Raw genomic sequence first — 19848 nt, forward strand, 5'->3', positions numbered from 1 at the left:
CCACGCCGCGTCCTCGCTGTCTCTGCCGCGACGACCGCAGGTTCGTCGACGCACATTCCACACGCAGCCCAAACGTCCTCGCTGTTTTAAAGACCCCTTTATTTACGTTTTTCTTTTCTTAGACGCTTGAAAAAAATTGACCAGAAAAACTTATACAGGAAGGAAGTCAACTTTTTTAGAAATCTCGAAGAGGAAAGAGATTAAATAGGACGTTCTTGTGTAGCGAAAGTGCGGCCGAGGTTAGACAGCGGTATTTCCGCCGTAGCCCTCTTCCACCCCACCGCCTTCACCGAGGCGGATGAAAACAAACACTAACGATGGCGGCGCCGGGAAGCGACCGGCTGCTAGGCTTAAGGCAGGAGTGACCGCCTGAGCAGTAAGGCGACGCTCGAGGAGCTCCAGTCGACGTGAGTGCGACAACTCGCTCAGTTCTGAAAGCGAAAAGCCACGAGCCACCCCTGAGGCGTGAAGTATCTATTCGCGACCCGTGCTGTCACTGCAGCCCCGGAGCGCGGAACCCTCAGCTAGGAGGCGCAGCTAGCCGGCCCCAGGCCCCGGCCTCCGTAATGAGAGCCCCGAGCCACTGTCTGTGTCGCAGCTTCGCAGGTACTAACTTTAGAGGAGACACCCCCAGATCTCTCAGCGCCCCCGGGTGGGAGGCTGTGGATCTGCGGCCCGTCGGGTACCTCCTTGGGAAGCTGAAGCCGACCAGTTGCAGTTCAGTCTCCTGAGCTATCTTTGGAGAGTCGGGTTGGTGTAGGCCTCATTGGCCCTTGATTGCTCCCAATCATAACAGAGATCCCCAGAGCCTTCGCCTCTACTTTCTCAGTTCTTTGGGTTGAGTCCTAAGGCTTTTTGGAGATAATTTGTAGGTCCATAACTCCGGGGTTGGGTACCAGTGTGAGTGAGGTAGGTTTTCATTCAATCAAGATTTGTTGAGTGCCAAATATGTACTCCGCGTATAGGTGAGGGTGACTGTTGACTAGTGAAAAAAGGGACCCAAGGTTCACGACTGTCTTCTTACTGGCAGTGGAACGACCTGTGGAAACCTGCGATCCATTCTCATTAAGTAAATCTCTGGGTAAGTGGCTAAGCACCTTCTTGGGCTCATCACTACTAACTCGTCTCAGTTTTCACTTTCCCAGTCAGTTAGTTCCCAGTTTGCCTAGTCAAACTGCTTAACGTTTTACTTTCAATATTTCTTCCTCTTCTGGACATTCCACTGCCAAAGAGAGAGAGAGAAAAGAGGGAATATGAAGAAATGACTATTAAAGAAAAAAAGCACCTATTTTCTCATTATATTTAGTTTAAAACTCATCTCCTAAGGTGGTAGAATTTATTGGAACACCTTCAATAGGAGATGTGCAATAATAAGAAACAACAGACCCTCCCTTTACACTAAATTAACTTCCAGGTTTTTGTGTGTTTTATAAGTGTTAATTCTTTTCATGTGTGAATATTGTGATTCCAACTAAATTACAAGTTTTTTGTTTTCAACTCCAATTTCAGCTGAGCAGAAGTCTGATAAATAAATGGTTGTGGAATGGAATCCTGAATTAACATTTTTAATACAAAGTGGATGATGAATAAGTGCTGAAGCAAGTGTCACATATACTTGTATAGTAAGATGCATGTAGTTAATTCAAGTACTATTTTCAAATTATGCCCCTTAGGGTATAAAATTAAGAAGGCTCTGGCAACTTTTGAGATTTACTTTTCATAAAAATTGCAAACCACTGGGTTTTTCATTACTGTACTTAAGTTCTTGTATATTCGTATTTTTTTTTTAAAGAGTGCTTATTAAGATTGAAGCAAAATGCAGCTTTTTAGCTACTAAACACTCCAAATTGTTTTATTTAAGGACTAAATCAGCTGGGCACAGTGGAACCCTGCTATATAAGCATACTGGAATTGTATGGAAGTGGGAGCAATACATCTCTTTTTTTCTCATTGTCTTTTCTGTCCCCAACTGCATTAGTTTATGACTTCTGTGACTCAGAGCCGGATATCCATAGCCTTAATGCAAAAAATAGCCTAAGACATTAACTTGTGAGCTTCCAAAGACCCAAGTCCTACTACGTAAGTGATTTTTCAAGGATAATTTTGACTTTGGAAAATGCACCCACAATAGAATATATTGCAGCCACTCAATAAGGTACATTCCGAATACTCTGCAATTATATTTTGCTCAAATGGGAGTAGAAGGTATTTGTTTCAGAATTTTTACTTGAAGGGAAGTTATTTAATCTTAGTTATGCCTAGATATCCCTAAAACTTCATTTTTAAATATTTCATTTAAAATATTTTTTACTTTATTATAGAAGAGATGAATAATTGCATTCATAACACTGGTTGGAGTGCTGCTCAGATTAGAGGATATACATTTAAAAAATTCCTCACTGATATGACCCTTTATAATTCAACTTAAGGTTTTTTGGGTTTTGTTTTTGAATGGAAGAAAAGTATAGAGACTCAGTGAAAAAAAAATGCAGGCTGTTCAGCTAATTTTCAAGCTACCATATTGCTTGCTTAAGGCTTTTTTGTCTTGTATGTTGACTTCAGAGCCTTAAAGTATGTATACTTTACTAAAAGTTTATTCTTGAACAGAGCTTACCTAAACTATGTGTGGATGATTTGGAGTAATTTCCAACTTGAGTAAAATGTTGAGCTGAATAAGGTGAATTTTTGTAAGGCATCGTTTTTTCATGAACGTTTTTAATAAAAGAAAGGATGTATAGGGTTGCTGGTCCTTGCTTCCTCTCTGTCAAATTGTGGAGAACAACAACTGCAAGCAGTCCCTGATAGGATAAAGGCACTGTAACCAAGAATTATGCAAAGGAGATTATCTTATCCTATTTGCACTGGGGAATCCAGAAACTTTTCTTAAAGTTTAGGTTTTAAATCTTTAAAGGATTTTAAATCCTTAAAGGGATTTAAGATTAAATTTAAATAATTGTTTTTAAATGTAAAGTAAATGTGGGCCAGCTTATTAGAGGAATTCTCTAAATGCCAGTGTAGGTGACACAGGAAATTTGTCTTGCTCTAGTGGTGTCCCCCATCTGCCCTTGGTTACAAGAGAAGAGATAAGATTGTGAACCACCACTGCTTAGAAAAACAGCTCAATTAACAGCACAGTTGACTGTCCCTCACCAGTATCTTCTTAGTAAAAGTACAGATAAATAAAGAAAATATAGAAGTGATGACTTAGTATTGTTATTCTGGGAAATACTGCTTTTACTTTTGACTTTTGATTCATACAAATGTGAAAGAAATATAGAGTTAAAATCATTTTATAGTCTTTCCAGTCTTGTTCCTCCCCTCTACCCCTCAGTTCCTTCCGCCTACAGCTTTTAGGTTATTAGGAGAGAGATTATGTTAAGAAATACTTGTTGAGATTTAGGTGTCCTGTTTTAAATACAAGCGAAGGGGTGTTTTTACCCCTTCATCTGTTTCTGTTGGAATTTTCAAGAAACCAGATATTGGCCTTATTCTTTGGACTGGTTTTTGAATTGTTTCTAGTTAATTAAGCATGGCTTTTATCTTTATTCCCACTTATTTTCTTTTGGTTTATTTTACTTTATGATTTCTTAAACTGAATACTTATTTAAGTCTTTTTAAATTATAAAGACATTTAAGGCTGTAAATTTTCCTCTGAATTCTCCTTTTGCTTTATCTCATTTGTTTTGTTGTCAAAATATTCTCCATTTCTTTAATTTTAGATAATTTGTAACTGATTTTTATTTCAATGTTTATTTAAAAAGCTTCTTAATGTATATGTGGGTAACTTTTTATTGTATATTTCTGATTTATTGTATTATGGGCAATAACATTTTGGAACTGTTTTTTATGGTCAAGTGCATGATCAAGGAGCATTTGAGATCATTTGCTCCCTACAGTATATCATCAATTTGGCTCAAATAAACTCTTATAAAAATTAAAAAAAGAGAACATGATCAATTTCTAGTGTCCTTGAATCTGAGAGAGAAGTGTGTGAAAGGTAAAGTTATATAACTAAGAGCTTTATTGAGAATCTCATATGTGGCAAGTACTCTTTATAAGAACTATCACATTTAATCCTCACCACAATTCTATGAGGTAGGCATTATTATTTATCAACATTTTATATGAAAGGAATGTGAATTACAAAAATATCGAGTGACTTGCCCTATATACATTAGACTTGGTTTTATTATTTCAGGTCCTCTATGTTTTTGTTTATATCTGCTTGAGTTTTCAAATAGGTGTGTTGAATCTTCAGATATAGTTTCAGTTTTATCAAGTTCTCCTAGTATCTCTAGGAATTTTTGCTTCATGTATTATATGGCTATATTGTTTATGTATAAAGGTTTATGGCTATTATATTTTCAGAGATTATTGTTGCTCAGTATCCCTTTTAATCTCCTTTCATTTCATCACTTTTGGCCTGGAATTCAGTTATAAATATTGCCACTTCTGCTTTCTTTTCTTTTCCTTTCTTTCCTCTTCCTCTTTTTTTTTTAAATTAAGTTTATCTGTTTATTTTCAAAGCTTTCTTTGTAACTTTTAGGTAAGAAGATGATTTCAGTTGTTTAAGCTTTCCTGTTCTGTTTCTCATTTGCTACAAAGAACTTTCTAAAAAGAAAAAGATTTTAGAATTTAATAACAACTTTGATGCCTGAAAGTGAGAAAATTAGTTTTGTTTGCACTTGAACTTGTGCTTAACTTTTTTGTGTGAACTGTTCTTAATTTACCAATTGAGCTTTTTAAGCCTGAATCCAAAACATTAAAAAACTATGTTATGTTTTGTTTGTCTGCATATGAAGACAACACCTTTTCCTTTCTAATATTTATGTCTTTTATTATTATTATTATTTTCTTGCTTTTCTGGTTAGGACCACAGTACTATTTTGATTAGAAATGGTATGAGTGAAAATTTTTTGTTTTATTTCTAATCATAGGATAAAAGCATTCCATAATATTAAATATCAGCTAGTTGTGGGTTTTCTGCAAATGTACTTTATTAAGTTGAAGACGTTATCTTCTATTCATAGTTCACCGATAAATTTAACATGGGTCAACATCGAATTAATTTTTTTTTCTTTGAGATTATTAAGTATTTTCTTTGAGATGATTAAGTATTTTCTTATCTACTTTGTTACATTAGACAATTCTATTTCCTTTTAAATATTAAACCAATCTTGCTTTTTTTAAAAAAAACTTTTAAAAAGTTGGAAAACACAGAAATTATTTTTTCAGTAATTGATGCTAACTTCTCAGTTTTAAGGGCTAGAGATATTATCTACAGTCATTTTTATATGATCTCTTGCCAAATTATTCAGTTGTCTTTTTGAAATTATTTGCCCTTCATTTTTTTGACTCACTTTAATCCATTGTGTAAATAATCCCACATTAATTTAGTAATGCTGATATTGCTAAACTAGCTTCCTTGCTGATCTCTCTGCTTCTTAGTCCCTTTACTTCATCTCTCCCTGTCTATATTCAAATTGATATCCCTAAATATTTACCTACAGGAGAATCTACAAGGACTCCCTATTAATCTAATAGAGTCTCTTTTGCTCACTTTCATGACTCCCTAGTAATCTGGCTAGACCGTACTTATCTACTTTATTTTTCTTTACCCCTTTACATGAAAATTCTGTTATATATTTCCTAATTTTGCTTCTCTCCTACTATTTCTTCTCTCTCTCTCTCTGGGACTCTAATTATACATATGTTAGACCTTTCTCTGTGTCCTCAATGTCTCAACCCCATGTCTCATTTTGTACCTGTTGCCATGGTATGATTAAATACCTTAAATAATGCCCTTTCACTCCCAAAAGTATCCCAAAAATGTATATTTACTTTGTGTCTCTTGTTCACTTGTCTCTATTTTCTACCCTTCAACCTCTCTGTACTTCGTTCTGGATGTATTTCCTTTGGCTCCTATTCCCTTTCAGTATTTCTATCTTCTGTTGGTCTGATCTGTTAAACTCCTTGAGTTCTTCAGTTAGTGTTTTTTGTTTTTCACTTCTAGAATTTCTGTTTCTTTCTTTTTATAGTTTCTAATTCTCTGTCAAATTCCCAATTTTTTGCTTTATTTAATTGAATATATTAAGTATATTAATTTTAAATTCTGTGTCTGATAACTCAGTGTTCCTAATGTCTGTTCTATCTGTTGTATTTTGGTCATTTGGGTTCGTCTCCATGAATGCCTAGTATATTTTAATATGTACCAGATAGAGATATTATCATATTATCATAGAGATAATATGTGGGCTTGGATAACATTATTTTCTTCCAGAGAGAAATCATGTATATTTCTGGCAGAGGCTAAAGGCAGACCTTATCTCAACTGTTGAAGCTGAGAGATGTTTAAATTTTTTCATAACAAAAAGTTTTTAAAAGTTAGCTTAAAGTCATACAAATCACAACCACTTTTAATTTTTTGTTTTCTGAGAGAAAAATTATTCACTGTTTATAAATTATAAAATAGTATCTTTATCTGGATTGCATATAATGTATTTAAAGGGAAAGAAGGAACAGAGAGAGACTGTGAAAAACAAAGAGATACTTGGAGAAAAAGAGAAAGAAGAAAGACCCGTGCATAATGTTCTTTCTCTTTTATGTATTTAACAAGTTCACAAAAAAGCATATTTCCTCTTAGCTTGCCCACCTTCCTATCTCAGTTATGTAGTCTATCATATTGTCTTGTTCTTTTGAGTTCTTGGTGTTTTATCTCCATGTGCAGTCTATAAAATTTTTAATTATTAATTTATCTACCTAAAAGTTGGGGTGAAGAGTTATAAGTGTGGCCAGTAAGTGGGCGGTTGACCCAAGACTGTGAAAGCTTCTTCCAACACTCTTTCAGGCATACTTCTGCCTGTTTCCAGAGGTTAACCACTTTTTAGGTTAATTACTTGGCTCTTTGTTTCCTTACCATGCAGATAGATAGTGTAATTTTGGATCTTTTACCTATGTACTTTACTGACTTACGTTTTTTCATTTTTTGAAAGTGATTTGCCTTCCTCCCAACCTTGCCATAATAGATGGCAAACCTCTTTATTGCTTCTGTAGGATTCTTCTGGCCTCTGTGATCAAAGAGCACTTGGCTCTGGAGTTTTATACAGGGACTAGGTTTCTACCTGCCCATAAGATTGAGGTCTTAACCCCCACCCCTAGTCTTATTCTCATGTGTTCATTAGAAGAACCTGACCTTGCTTTCCATAGGCCTTAGCTGCCTGGCATCAAATTTCTCTTACATCTGTGCCTTTGACTTACCTTTTTTCTGGAACCTGGTATTTTTCAATATTTCTGGTTCCACTGTGTATCAAAACATTTGTATTGTCTTATTTTATCTGCATTTTATGTGCTTGCGACATCTTTAGTCAGTCCACCTTGTTGTTGGACATCCACCTTGCTGGATGTCTTTCTCAGAGACTTTAAACTCATGTTTATCATGGCACAGTGCATTGAACTCCTTGCCTATTTACTCTAAGGCAAGAATAATCTCTGACAGGGTTTTGGAAGTACAGCTAAAGTAGATGTTTGAAATATTATATTTGAAATAGGTCCATAAGGAGATAGACCTAATTTAGAAAACTTTTTATGCTGGGTGAAATTAGTTAAGTTCTCCACCCTTGTTTATTTATCTTTATCCATTCATTTGATTTTGTTTGTTAATTAAAAACAATTTTTTGAAAATGTCAGATCTGCAGAAAAATTGTAAGAATATTATAGTGAACTCTCATATACTCTTCACCTGCATTCACACATTGTTGACTCTTTGCCACATTGCTCTACTCTCTATATATCACATACTGTGTGATATAATATGATATTTTATTTTTTCCTTTACTCTTGAAAAGTTATATCTCTTAAGAACAAGAGTATTGACCAAAGTGTAATTTTATCAAATTCAAGAAATTTAATGATGCAATACCATTACCTGGTATATAATCAGTGTTCAAATATTACCAGTTATTTTAATATCATCTTTTGTAGTAACTATTTTTTAAATTTTATAAATTTATTTGAGCCACAACTCTCTAGTAACTTTTTTTTTTTAGAGTCAGGATCGAACATTGCATTGAATTGTCATACTTCTTTAATCACCTTTATTTTAAAACAGTTCTTCAGCCCTTTTTCTCTTTTATAAGGTTGACATTTTTGAAGAGTACAGGCCCATTATTTTGTAAAATATCCTGTCATTCAATTTAAGCTCATCTGATTGTTTCACCATGGTTAGATTTGTGTTACAGTTTTAAGAGGAAAGCTACATAAGTGATACATCCTCTTACTATGAGGGATATAATGTCAATCAGTTGTTGGTATGTTTTTTAATTACTTTGTTAAGATTGTGTCCACCAGGCTTCTCTTTGTAATTAATAAGTAATCTTTGGGAAGATAGTGTAAATGTCCTATTTGTTAACAAACTTTCATTCAATGGTTTTATCATAATTGTTATTTGTTATATATTTACTAATTGGCAATCTACTATGAGGAGATATTTTAACCTTCTCCCCCCACCTCTACCCCCATTTATTATACAGCTGCCTTTGAAACCAGTTTTTGGGAAAATGTGACAATCCTTGCTACAGAAAAAAAAATGACTATGGATAGGAAAGATTGTCTCTGCTCTTCCAGTGTTGGCTGGAGAAGCAAATATAAAATCGTCAGTTTTAATTTCGTTGCTCCCCAGACTTACATATTTTTTCACGACAAACAAGCATTTAAAAGCACCATTGGTACAAAGTGTTATTTAAATCCTTATTGATCTTGAAAATAATGTTCGTGCTGAGCATTTGTCAGCAAGTTTGTTTTTTTAATTGCAGACAAAATATCTCTGTAATCGGTTTGAGGTTGTATTTTGTAGTTTATGTGAATAGAAATAGGCATTATAGGTAAATATGAAAACAATATTGTTAATATGCCAGGAGCTGTTACTCAAAACAACTGAATTTGGTTAATAATATTCATCCTTAAAATAAGTCAAGGAAATGTTAACTATTCAGTGTTAGATTAGTCCATATGTAAACTTGTTTTTTAAAAAGTCAGAGGTTATGAATAGAATTAGAAGACAAGCCACAGACTGGAAGAAAATATTTGCGAAAGACATATCTGATAAAACTATTATCCTCATAGATACAGACAATGGAATAGTGGTTTCCAGAGAGGAACGGGGCTTGGAGGAGTATCAAGAGGGTAAAGGGGGTCAAATACAAGGCGATAGATTAGACTTTGGATAGTAAGCAGACAGTTGAGTATACAGGTGTTGTATTATAAAGTTTTATACCTGAAATGTGTATAATGTTATTAACCATTGTTTCCTGAGCATATTTACTTAAACATTTTTTAAAAAGACTTACCTAAAACATACAAAAAGATCTTGAAACACAATACAGTAGCAAACCCCATTAAAAAATGGGCCAAAGACCTTAACAGATACCTCACCAAAGATAAACAGATGTCAAAGAAGCATATGAAAAGATACCTAAGCTTCATTTGTCATCAGTGAAATACAAATTAAAATAATAGTGAGGTGCCACTACACACCTATTAAATTAAGATGGCCACAATCTAAAACATTGACCACCAAATGCTGGTGAGGATATGAAGCAACAGGAACTTTTATTCATTGCTGATGAGAACGCAAAATGGTACAGCCACTTTGGAATACAATTTGAAGGTTTCTTCACAACTAAATATACTTTTATCATATGATCCAGCAATTGTGCTCTTTAGTATTTACCCAAAGGAGTTGAAAACATGTCTCCAGCAGAAGATTGGAGACTTCTCTGGAGAAAGTGTCCTCAAAAGTAAAACTTCTATATACTGACTCTTTCCATTGAGGGGATGTGGGCAGCTTATTCTTGATCACCTTCTGTGAGCCCTACCAATTTACCAGCCTCACTCAAATATGCTGAGTTTCTTTCTGGTTCCTCATGCTCAAGTGTGAATGGGACAGCCCAGGATCATCAGTCACTTGATGAAAACCTGCAACATGACTGCCAGTGTTTTTAAGCCAAGTAAAGAAGTGGGAGTGAGAGTGTCTCATGTAGACTCTGATAACTTAAATCAAGCATGTTTTTGGTTCAGTGTTTCTGAAAAGTTAATGTTCAGTCTTCTAACATTAGGGAAGAAGGGCAGTTCTGGCCTGAGTCTGGTCATGAAGCGGGCGTAGGGCCCGGAGTGGGATCTAACTGTTTCTTTGGTGGACTTTCATATAATCCTGTTTCGGCCTCATCTGCCACCCTACTTTAGGAGATATTTGGTACCTCTAATTCCTTAGCCTTTCTTGGGCCCTTTGGTTCAGAGGAGCCTGCTTTGTTTAGGGATTCCCTCACTGCTAGCTTGGATATTAGCTCTGCTCTCTGCTCAGTTATCTGTTCTGCTTTCCATCTTCCAGAACTTTGATCTCGTTATCTCTATGCCTGTTCTTGTCCATGTGTATATGCTTTTTAGGCCCCCACCTTTTTGCTGTTTTAATGATGTTAAATCTGCTTGCTTAGGAGTAAGCAGAAATAAAAATTGCAGCTTTTATATTTAACCAGTCTGTTCACTTCCCCCCAATGTTTTATTGACATCTTTCATTTGTTGTTTCCTCTTCTGAGTTTATTTATATCTTTTGTATTTCTGTGCTTTTAATTGGAGATTGGGAAGATAGTTGAGGTAAATATTTTTTATCTACCTATTTAAGTAGAACTCATATTTTTTCATTTAAAATTAACATTTCAGTATGGAAATAAGTAAAAGGTCTAGAGAACTTGCCTATCCAGGTAAGTATATTTTTTTCTTTAATTATATTATTTACACTCGAGCATTGTAGGATCTTCTGTCCAATATTTGGGTATTAACATTATCTACATCCATTGCATAACAATAGGAGAATTGATTTAATGTTATCTTTTTTTGTTGTGTTAAAATATGAATAACAAAATTTACTGCATTAACCATTTTTAAGTGTACATGTTGTTCAATGGTATTAAATACATTCACATTGTAGTGCAGCGATCACCACCATCCATCCCCATAACTCTTTTCATCTTGTATAACTAAAACTCTAGTACTATAAAGGGTCTATTAAATAATTACTTTCCATTTTCTCCTTCCCCCAGCTCCTGGCAACCATCATTATACTTTCTGCCTCTATGATTTTAACTTCTATAAGTACCTTATAGAAATGGAATCATGCAGTATTTATTTTTTGTGACTGGCTTATTTCACTTAGCATAATGTCTTCAAGATTCATCTATATTATAGCCTGTGTCAGAATTTCCTTCTTTTTTAAGGCTGAATAATATTCCATCGTATGTAAGGCTGAATAATATTCCATTATATATATATATACCACATTTTTTTTACTCATCATATTACTAAAATGTATGATACAAGTCTGTATATGTTCTAAACACTTTGGGAACCTCAAAGGTTTATTTGTTATGAATTTATATTAATGAAAATGATGTGCAAAGAATGTTGTTAAATTGAAATTACTATTTAAGGTCCAATAAATAGTTTTTGTTATTTGTTAAATATCTCGAAGAAAGGCCTCGATTAAATGAGGTTATTAGGCAAGAAAAACTATAATTGGTGAGTCTGGGGAAGATGGGTGTTGATGAAACATGAAGGGACAGCAATATTTGTGGGAAGCATCGTGATATATAAACATGTTTTTGATCTGCTTAAACCGTTTTAGAAAAGGTGACACACTAAATTTAATCAAATGTATGTGGTTGGGAACTACATAGAATTTTTAGTAAATATCTGAGATTATACATAGTAATTGGGTTATGTCCTTAGGGCAAAATATTTAATAAAGTAGTAAGTGGCTCTGATGAACTTACATATTCAGCATATTATCAGGAAAGGGACAACAAATGTGAAAGCTTGTAGAGGAATTTGCAGCATAATCTAGAGACTAGAATGCTAAGAAGTAAAATGGCCTTGACTTGAACTAAGGTGGTACTAGTGATAACCGAAAAGCTCTACTTTGGCTTACTCTGACAGCAGCTGATGAATAGCCTTAAAACCCATCCCATCAGAGATTTCTGCCCTTAAGGTGGATAGTCATTTTGGCAATTATAACTTGTTGGTGATAATAACTAATATAGGCAGTAATCTGCAAAGTCGAAAGAAAAGAAAAGCAAATACATAGATTGTCAGGTAAGATGGCTCTCTAGACTCTTGGTGGCAAAATTCAAACCTGCTTGCCCCTGAGGTGGAGAAGGGTATATGAAGCTCATAGTGGAATGATACCAGTTAACCATCTGACACGATTTTAGTTTCCTAAAATGGCCTCTCAAGAAAGGTAACATATTGTTTGCTTCTCTTATGTCTGCTTGGCAGTTTTATTTCCCAATTAATAATTTGGATTTATATTTATAAACTGTCTCTTCTAACTGAAGTTGTCCCCAGAACCTCGACTGAACTAATAAAATTAGTTTCCTGAGCATGTATGTGCACGGACTGGAACCTGGTCCAGGATTACCATTTATTTGCTATTTTTGGTGACAGAAACCTTACCTGAAAGTGCCAGCAGGCCCTCTGATTACCTTTTCAAAATCACTTCACTTATTTTCCCTGATGATTTTGCATGGGGCGTCTTGAAAATCAGACTGAGAAGTTTGCCAAAAGCTCTGGAGCTTAAGAGCAACATGATGATATAATGCTTTACTAAGTTTATTTTCAGTAACTTGCCTGAAGTTTACAGTATAATTTATAAGACAGAGTTGAGGAGGAAAACTTTTCCTGTACCCTCTTAGGTTCAGTAGCTGGGGGCCTGCAAATTAAACTGACAAAAAACAGATTAGCAAGAGAAAAGACAGTTTATTAACACCTGCAAACTGTACACCACTAGAGTGCTCAGTGATGACTAACAAAGATATGGATAGAATTTGGGCCATATATGCCTAACTTAGTAGGAGCATGGAGCAGGGAGAAAAGGCTTTTATGGGAAGAACATATGTTTCTTTAGGAAAGACAAATAGGTTTTTAGGAGAACAAAAAGGAGATAAAAAGTCTGTGATAATATTTGTTTATGTAGGTGCAAATTGGTCTTTTCATTTTCTTCATGACTATGAAACTCCTCCAGAGGGAAATTTATAGTAGATGTGCTCTTGGTCTTTCTCCTGGGAGTAGAAGTCAACTGTAGAAGTCAATGGGAATTTATGGCAATCTTTCTCAGAAGTTTCTGTTTTTAGATAAGAAAAGCTCTGAGTAGGTTTCTACATTTATTGAATCTCAAATGTCTTCATCTTAAAATAATCTTTATGCCATAGTGGCATATTTTAGGATGGCATATCCTGATGCCCTTCAAAGGTAAAGTAACTAACCAAGTGAGTCTATTCCACATATAAAATGAGACCTGGGTAAGGTGGCATCTGTGGAAATGAAAATGCAGCAAATATAAAGGATTTTGTACAAGCAAGAGTTTGAAGGATTTAGTAACTGGTTAGTATAGTAAAAGGCGGAAAAAAAGGAAAGAATTCAGTTTTATGTTTGTACCAAATTTCTTTTATTATTCCTTGGAGCACTCAAAGAGGAATTTTACAAAAGCAAAGCATAAGTAGAGTAAATCTTATGTTAACCTAAAGTTAAAAAACTGAAATGAGAGGAAATAAAGTATTTGAGATCAAAGAATTATAATTCGGGGAGCTCACATTCCAACCAAAAACCCAAATAGTGCCCTCATTACAAAGTGAAAGTAGGGTTTTTTTTGTTTGTTTGTTTTTAATCAATAAAAGGAAAGGAATGATTACATGAAAAGAATAAAAAAATTCCTGTTGGTGCTGACAAGCTGAGTTTAACCTTGGCTATATGTGATTGGTTACTGATTCTAACTTCAGATTGAAGGTCCACAATAATCAGTCCTTGTGATCAAGATGTCAGCATTTTTGCTTACTTTGAAGACAATTGTTTATAAAACAATTGTTTAGCCCAGTCCAAAGGTTTGGCCTAGTCCGAAGTTTAAAGGAACAAGATGAGCAATTCAGTTGCTCTGGAATGGCAGCTCCATCTCCATTTATGTCATGTTTCCTAATTATATTATACTTATGTTGTAAAGAATGATAGATTAAACCCTCAGGGAACAAGCTCTGATGCCTGAGAGATAACTTGTTCCCCAGTGGAGACCTCACCCCTTTTGGCTCAATTCTAGTTACTATAACTAATTCTAGTTACATAATTTTAGTGCTTCCAGTGGTACAAATTCACAGGAGTCATTGTGCCATTATAACATTTGCATTGGTAGATTCTCTGGTGGTGGGCACACAATTCCCCACTTCAGTGTGAACTAAGGGGTGCACAGTCTTCTGGCACTAATCTCAGATCCTCAGTGTTGCTTCAGAGCTGGGAGCTGTTTAACCCTTTAAAAGGTCTTTTTATTTTTACTTTAACATTTGTTAATGTTCTTAACCAAAATTACGAAGGTCTGAGTGGCTATGTGTTTCAAATGCTGTCAACACACAAGTGATAGGCCACAAAAGATAAGTCCTTTATAATTTGGGTCACTTTAGACTTTAGCCTGTTACTGATCACAGTGGACTCTCTTGTGACATCTTATTCTGACAATTATTTCTTCTCAGAGGCGTTTTCTTTCTCCTTCATTGGTTTCTTCCCCCTCCTTATAAATTTGCTCAGATATCCCTATCCTACAAGGAAAATTCTTTTAACAGAATAATAGCCTAACCCTTTTCCTGTCTGACTTCTCAGAAGCTGAATCCATTTCTCACTACTGCTTGAGGAAACCGTCTTTTCAAAGGTCATTAGCAACACAATTTCAAATGCAGTGGCCATTTTCTCACCTTTTGAAGATGAAGGAAACCAGAATATGTTACCCCAAAATATGCCTCTTTGACATAAAAATTATTTTGAGCTGAAGGTAATTAAGCAGCAAATGCAGAAGAACCTCTTTCTACTCCCCCCCTCCCGCCCGTCTGCCTAAAGGCAGGATATAAATTCTCCTTTCACTGGACACAGACATAGCAGCCCTGAGCTGCAAACAAACCTTTAATAGTTTCCTCCCGTTGTTTACCTTCCCACAGTTTGTGGCCCATGCATGCCTAAAAGTGCTTTTGTCCTGTCATTGCTCTACAAATTTATTGTTCTTTGTTTATGATCCTGTATAAGCTGCAATTGTAAGCCGGCTTGAGTTATTTAAATTTCTCCTGTGTGATGTGTGCTGCACATGTTAATAAACCGTTTTTCTCTTGTTAATCTGTCTTTTTGTTAAGAGGCTCACCCGAAAACCAAAGATGGGTTAAGTTTTGCCTCCTCCACAAGAACTTTGTATTGTTTGACCATCCCTTCAGTCGTAAAACTTTCATTTCCCTTCGATTTCAATGGAAACTACTTAGAAATCATTTTGCCTATTTGTCTGATTAGTTCTTGCATTTCTCTTTATGGTTCTTTTATGCAGATATTTCCCTAAGGTCTCTGTTATTTTTTGTTTTCTATTTTATCCCTTGGTGATGTCATTACTACTATAGCTTTATATGTACTTTTTTGAGAATATCCACTTCTCTCTCCTTTAACCTCAATCTTAACTTTTTCCTTCAGTTCCAGACTTGGCATTTTCAGATAGATCTTTAGGTGTTTCTAACTTCACCTATGAAAACTGAACCGATTGGCTAAAAATAATGAACCTCAATCCCAGACTTAAACCACATATAGAAATTAATTTGCAAGGGTTGATGAATCTAAATGTGAAAGGTAGTAATGCTTCTAGAAGAAAATGGAGAATGTTTTCATAACTTTGAGATCAGCAAAAAAAATTATTAACGACACAAAGTGCTAACCATCTAAGGAAAGATTAATAAATTGGACATGTTAAAATCAACAACCTCTGATCTTCAAAAGACTCCATAAGAGGCTACTACTCAGCAATAAAAAGAAACGAACTATGGACACAGAATACAACATGAATAAATCTCAAAATAATTATACTAAGTGAAAGAAGCCAAACAAAGCATGCATACTATATGATTTAATTTATATAAGACTAGAAAATGCAAATAGTGATTTATAGTGATAGAAAGCACATCAGAGGTTGTGTAGAGATGGGGGGTTAGGAGGGGCCAAAGGGAGGGATTACCAAGGAACATGAGGAATCTGAGAAATAATGGGTATGTTTACTATTTCGTGCTGATATTTTTAGTTATAAATATCAAAATTTATCAAATCTTATACTTCCAATATATTGTTTATTGTGAGTTACACTTCAGTAAGGCTGTTTTTAATGTGGAAATAAAGACCACCCAAATGAGAATGGGTAAAGGTCATTTATTCAGAGCTTATGGCAGAGACTCAAAGGCAGGTAGACCAGTAGGAAGCTTCGTAGGAGAAAAGGGAAGGTATGTCCTGATTTAGGACAATTGGCAAGGGGAAGCTGTAGGTAGCCTAACTAAAAGTGGGGACATCCTGTGTGCTTGGTTAGGGGTACATATTTGGCTTTCTATGGTTGGTCGTAAGTTGGAAGCAGGGGCAAAAATTAAGGATGCTGTCAGTTATTAATCAAGTTCTGGCAGTTTGGGGCCAATTTCTATAGGGGTTATTGTTTGGCTTCCTGGACTAGCTGCTACAGATAGTCTGACTTCCTTGACTAGTTATTGTAGATAGTAGGCTGACTTCTTGAACTACTTAGTGGAGATACTAAGTTGGCTTCCTGGGCTAGTTTCTGCAGGTTGTGGGTCAGAGCTTTATTTTTATATATGTGGTCTGGCCATTAGTATATTCAGACTCTCATGGAAGGAAACAGTCCATAAGAAAGACAAGTCACAGACTTAGAGAAGATATTTGCAGAACATATCCAACAAAGTACTTACATTTACTATATATATTTTGAAAAATCCTACAATTCAGTAAGAAAAAGACAGCCTAATTTTTTAAATGAACAAAAGGTTTTAAGTAGCACTTCACAAAAGAAGGTATCCAAATAGCTAATAAATACATGAAAAGGTGCTAGTAGGGGAAATGCAGTCACCATTTAACCACTAATTTAATCATTAACTATTTTTAATGCAAATTAAATGAGATACTACCACACCCATATCAGGATGGCTAGAATTAAAGACTTAGCAGTAACCTTGAAGTGGTAGTATAGCTGTGGAGCAACTGGAACTCTCATACCCTGCTGGGGGGAGTGTATATTGGTACAGATTCTGGAAAAACTTTTGCAGTATCTGTTAAAGCTAAACTTATATATATTCTGTCACTCAACATTAAAACTCCTGGCTTTATGTCTGGTAGCAGTGAATGTTTATATCTATCAAAGACTCGTGCAAGAATATAATAAGCTAAAAAAAAAAAGAATAAGCTAAAAAACAGGAGACAACCCAAATATTTATCAACAATGGAATTTAAAGATTATAGTATAGTCATAAAATAGAGTGCTACATAGCAATGAAGAATAAAGCATTATAAATGAATCTTACATATATGCGTACTGTTGAATAGAGGAAGCTACACACAAAAGAGTTAATACTCTGATTCCGTTTATAAGAAATTCAAACAGACAAAACTAATCTGTGATAATAGGTCAGAATAATGGTTCCCTTTTGGTAGGCTTATTGACTGCAGGGACACAAGGGAGCCTTCTGGATTACTGAAAATGTTCTATAACTTGGTCTGTATGTGGTTATAAGGGAGTATACATATACAGATATTTTTTGAGGTGTACACCCAAGATTTGTACATTTCACTACAAGTGAGTTACATCTCAATAAAGACGCTGGGTTTTTTTTAAATACTTGTACTCATTTCCTGTCTCAATACTTTTGTTTACACTTGTCTTTAACACTAGTTTTCTCTGTAGTTTTTTGACTGAAACCCTGTTAAACTGCAGTCAGTCTGTAAATCCTGTTAGTTCTTCCTTTAAAATATCTTAATACTATTTACAAATCATGCCTGTACTAGAGTTTTAGCCTTGACCACAAGCCTGAATTATTGCCATGTACCTAATTGGCTTCCTTGCTTTTCATACTCAAAACTATTCTACAATATGCTAACTAAGCTGTCTTTCTAAAGCACCATTCAGATCCTAGCACTCTGTGTTACTTCCTCTCCTCAAAAGCCTTGAGGGGGCTGCCATTTCTGGCATACTAGAAGCAGATCAGGCTCTAGCATTGCATTCAGACTCTCATGGTCTGGTCCCAACCAGCCATACTACTTCTTTATCTATACACAATCCTTTGGAAAACTGGAATACTTAATAATTCCAAACCCATCTTGCTCTCTGTTGCTTATACCTCTGTTCAAGCTCTTCTTTTGATGAATGCTTTCTTCCTCAGACCAGCCCCATGTCAAACCATTTCAACCATGTGAGGAGAAGGGAGTTATGCTGTGCTTCACAAAATCCGTGAATCTCCTGAAATTATATCCAACTATTTCTATATTTGTGTGTTTTTTTTTTTTGAAAAAAGAGCTTGTCTTGCCATCAGATTCTTAAAAGGAGTCCATAAAGCCCCCAAAGTTAAATCAATTTAGCGCCCTTTTGAAGGAATGTAGATGAATTCATTTTATGTTTTAACAAAGTTTTCGTCTTATTAAAACTTAGTTCTCAATATGCTGGGTAATAAAACTTTTAAATAGATAAATTATATTTAAGGCTCAGTTTCAGATTCAGAAAAATGGCTTGTCTTCATCCATTTTTTAGGTTCCTAGATTTAGCTCCTTGTGTAGTGTTTATTTTCCTCAAAAGATAGTATCTTAATATTTTTCGCTTTGGTATCTTTAGTTAGGGGGGGAGTTTTTTCCCCTCTTCCACATGACTGTTTATGCAGCTAGTAGACAAGACCATCTCTGTATGCTTTGCTGTAGCAATCCCTTTTAAAAGGTACTAGTCACATTTTTCAACTTTTTGTTTGTTTGTTTTAGATTATCATAGGCAATGGAAACTGATCTCAATTCCCAGGACAGAAAGGACCTGGACAAGTTCATTAAATTTTTTGCCCTCAAGGTAATATATCCATTCTCTTGAGCCTAGAACTGTTAGAAATAACTTCCGTGCTTTTCTGTTTTTGGAAATACAGCATAACAGCTTGCAGCTTGCCCATTTTAAGGAATACTTCTGTCTGTTGTAAACCAAACTGTGAAGTTTGGGGGTGGTACTGGGGGTGTAACTAAAAAGTAGCTTCCAATTTTCCACAGCTATTTGTTGTAAAAAATTTATTTTGCAAGGCTGTTTGCAGAAATGTCAAACTATTATGCCAGGTTATTGGCACAGTATGTCCCCTTGGGTGGGAACAAAGACTGTGGTGGACTGGAATGGACAGCATTTTGGGCGTCTTTCCCAAACCATCAACTAACTCTGAAATGTCTAACTTTCATTTATGGCTCCATTCTGGGTAAATGAGGAATTCAAACTGAATTTTGAATGCTTTGGAAGTTATATTTTCCTAAATCTAAAAATCATTTCCACCTCTATCATTCCCTCCTCTCAAACATTTGCCATGTAAGAAAATTTCATGCAGTAGATTCTGGTTGTAAAATTAGTTGGAATACTTTTGCCATATGGGCCAAAGGATGAATAATTGTGGAATCCTTAGTTTAAATCTACTATGATTACATAAGTGTATATTTAAACCTACAGTTTGACTTGTTTCTTTATGAAAGTCAGAGCCACCATGTGCAACTTTCCTTCTGCCATGTTAGAATATTACAGATTCCAAGCCTCAAACTATAATTCCTCTAATTGGTTGGTACTATATCCTCAGGAATATTTACAGTATTCTTTTTGTGCAGCATTTTTTTCTATCTGTTCTTGAATGTTTTTAGTTCCTAAAGTATAGTTAAGATCATTGGCATCTTTTTAAGCCTACATTGGGAGGATTTTAACTCTGATGGGGAGCCAAATTAATTTCTGTTGTTTGATTG

General features: G+C 35.1%; 1 protein-coding gene across 5 annotated transcripts in view; it reads left to right on the top strand.

Moving 5' to 3' along the window:
* Positions 1–69: 69 nt before the first annotated feature.
* Positions 70–19848, top strand: part of ATG13 (autophagy related 13) — a 40601-nt gene continuing 20822 nt past the window's right edge. Inside the window, exons 1-3 of one of the 5 annotated variants that reach the window (XM_039868484.1) lie at positions 70–606; positions 966–1081; positions 18850–18931. In XM_039868484.1, coding sequence (XP_039724418.1) covers positions 18863–18931 — 69 coding nt within the window. In that variant the 5' untranslated portion in view covers positions 70–606; positions 966–1081; positions 18850–18862. The remainder of the gene's footprint in view (positions 607–965; positions 1082–18849; positions 18932–19848) is intronic. The other 4 variants (XM_039868483.1, XM_039868482.1, XM_039868463.1 and 1 more) reach the window with 4 other exon arrangements.

The sequence above is a fragment of the Pteropus medius genome, unplaced genomic scaffold (assembly GCF_902729225.1).
Source record: "Pteropus medius unplaced genomic scaffold, Ma_sr-lr_union100, whole genome shotgun sequence".
NCBI classification, from domain to species: domain Eukaryota; kingdom Metazoa; phylum Chordata; class Mammalia; order Chiroptera; family Pteropodidae; genus Pteropus; species Pteropus medius.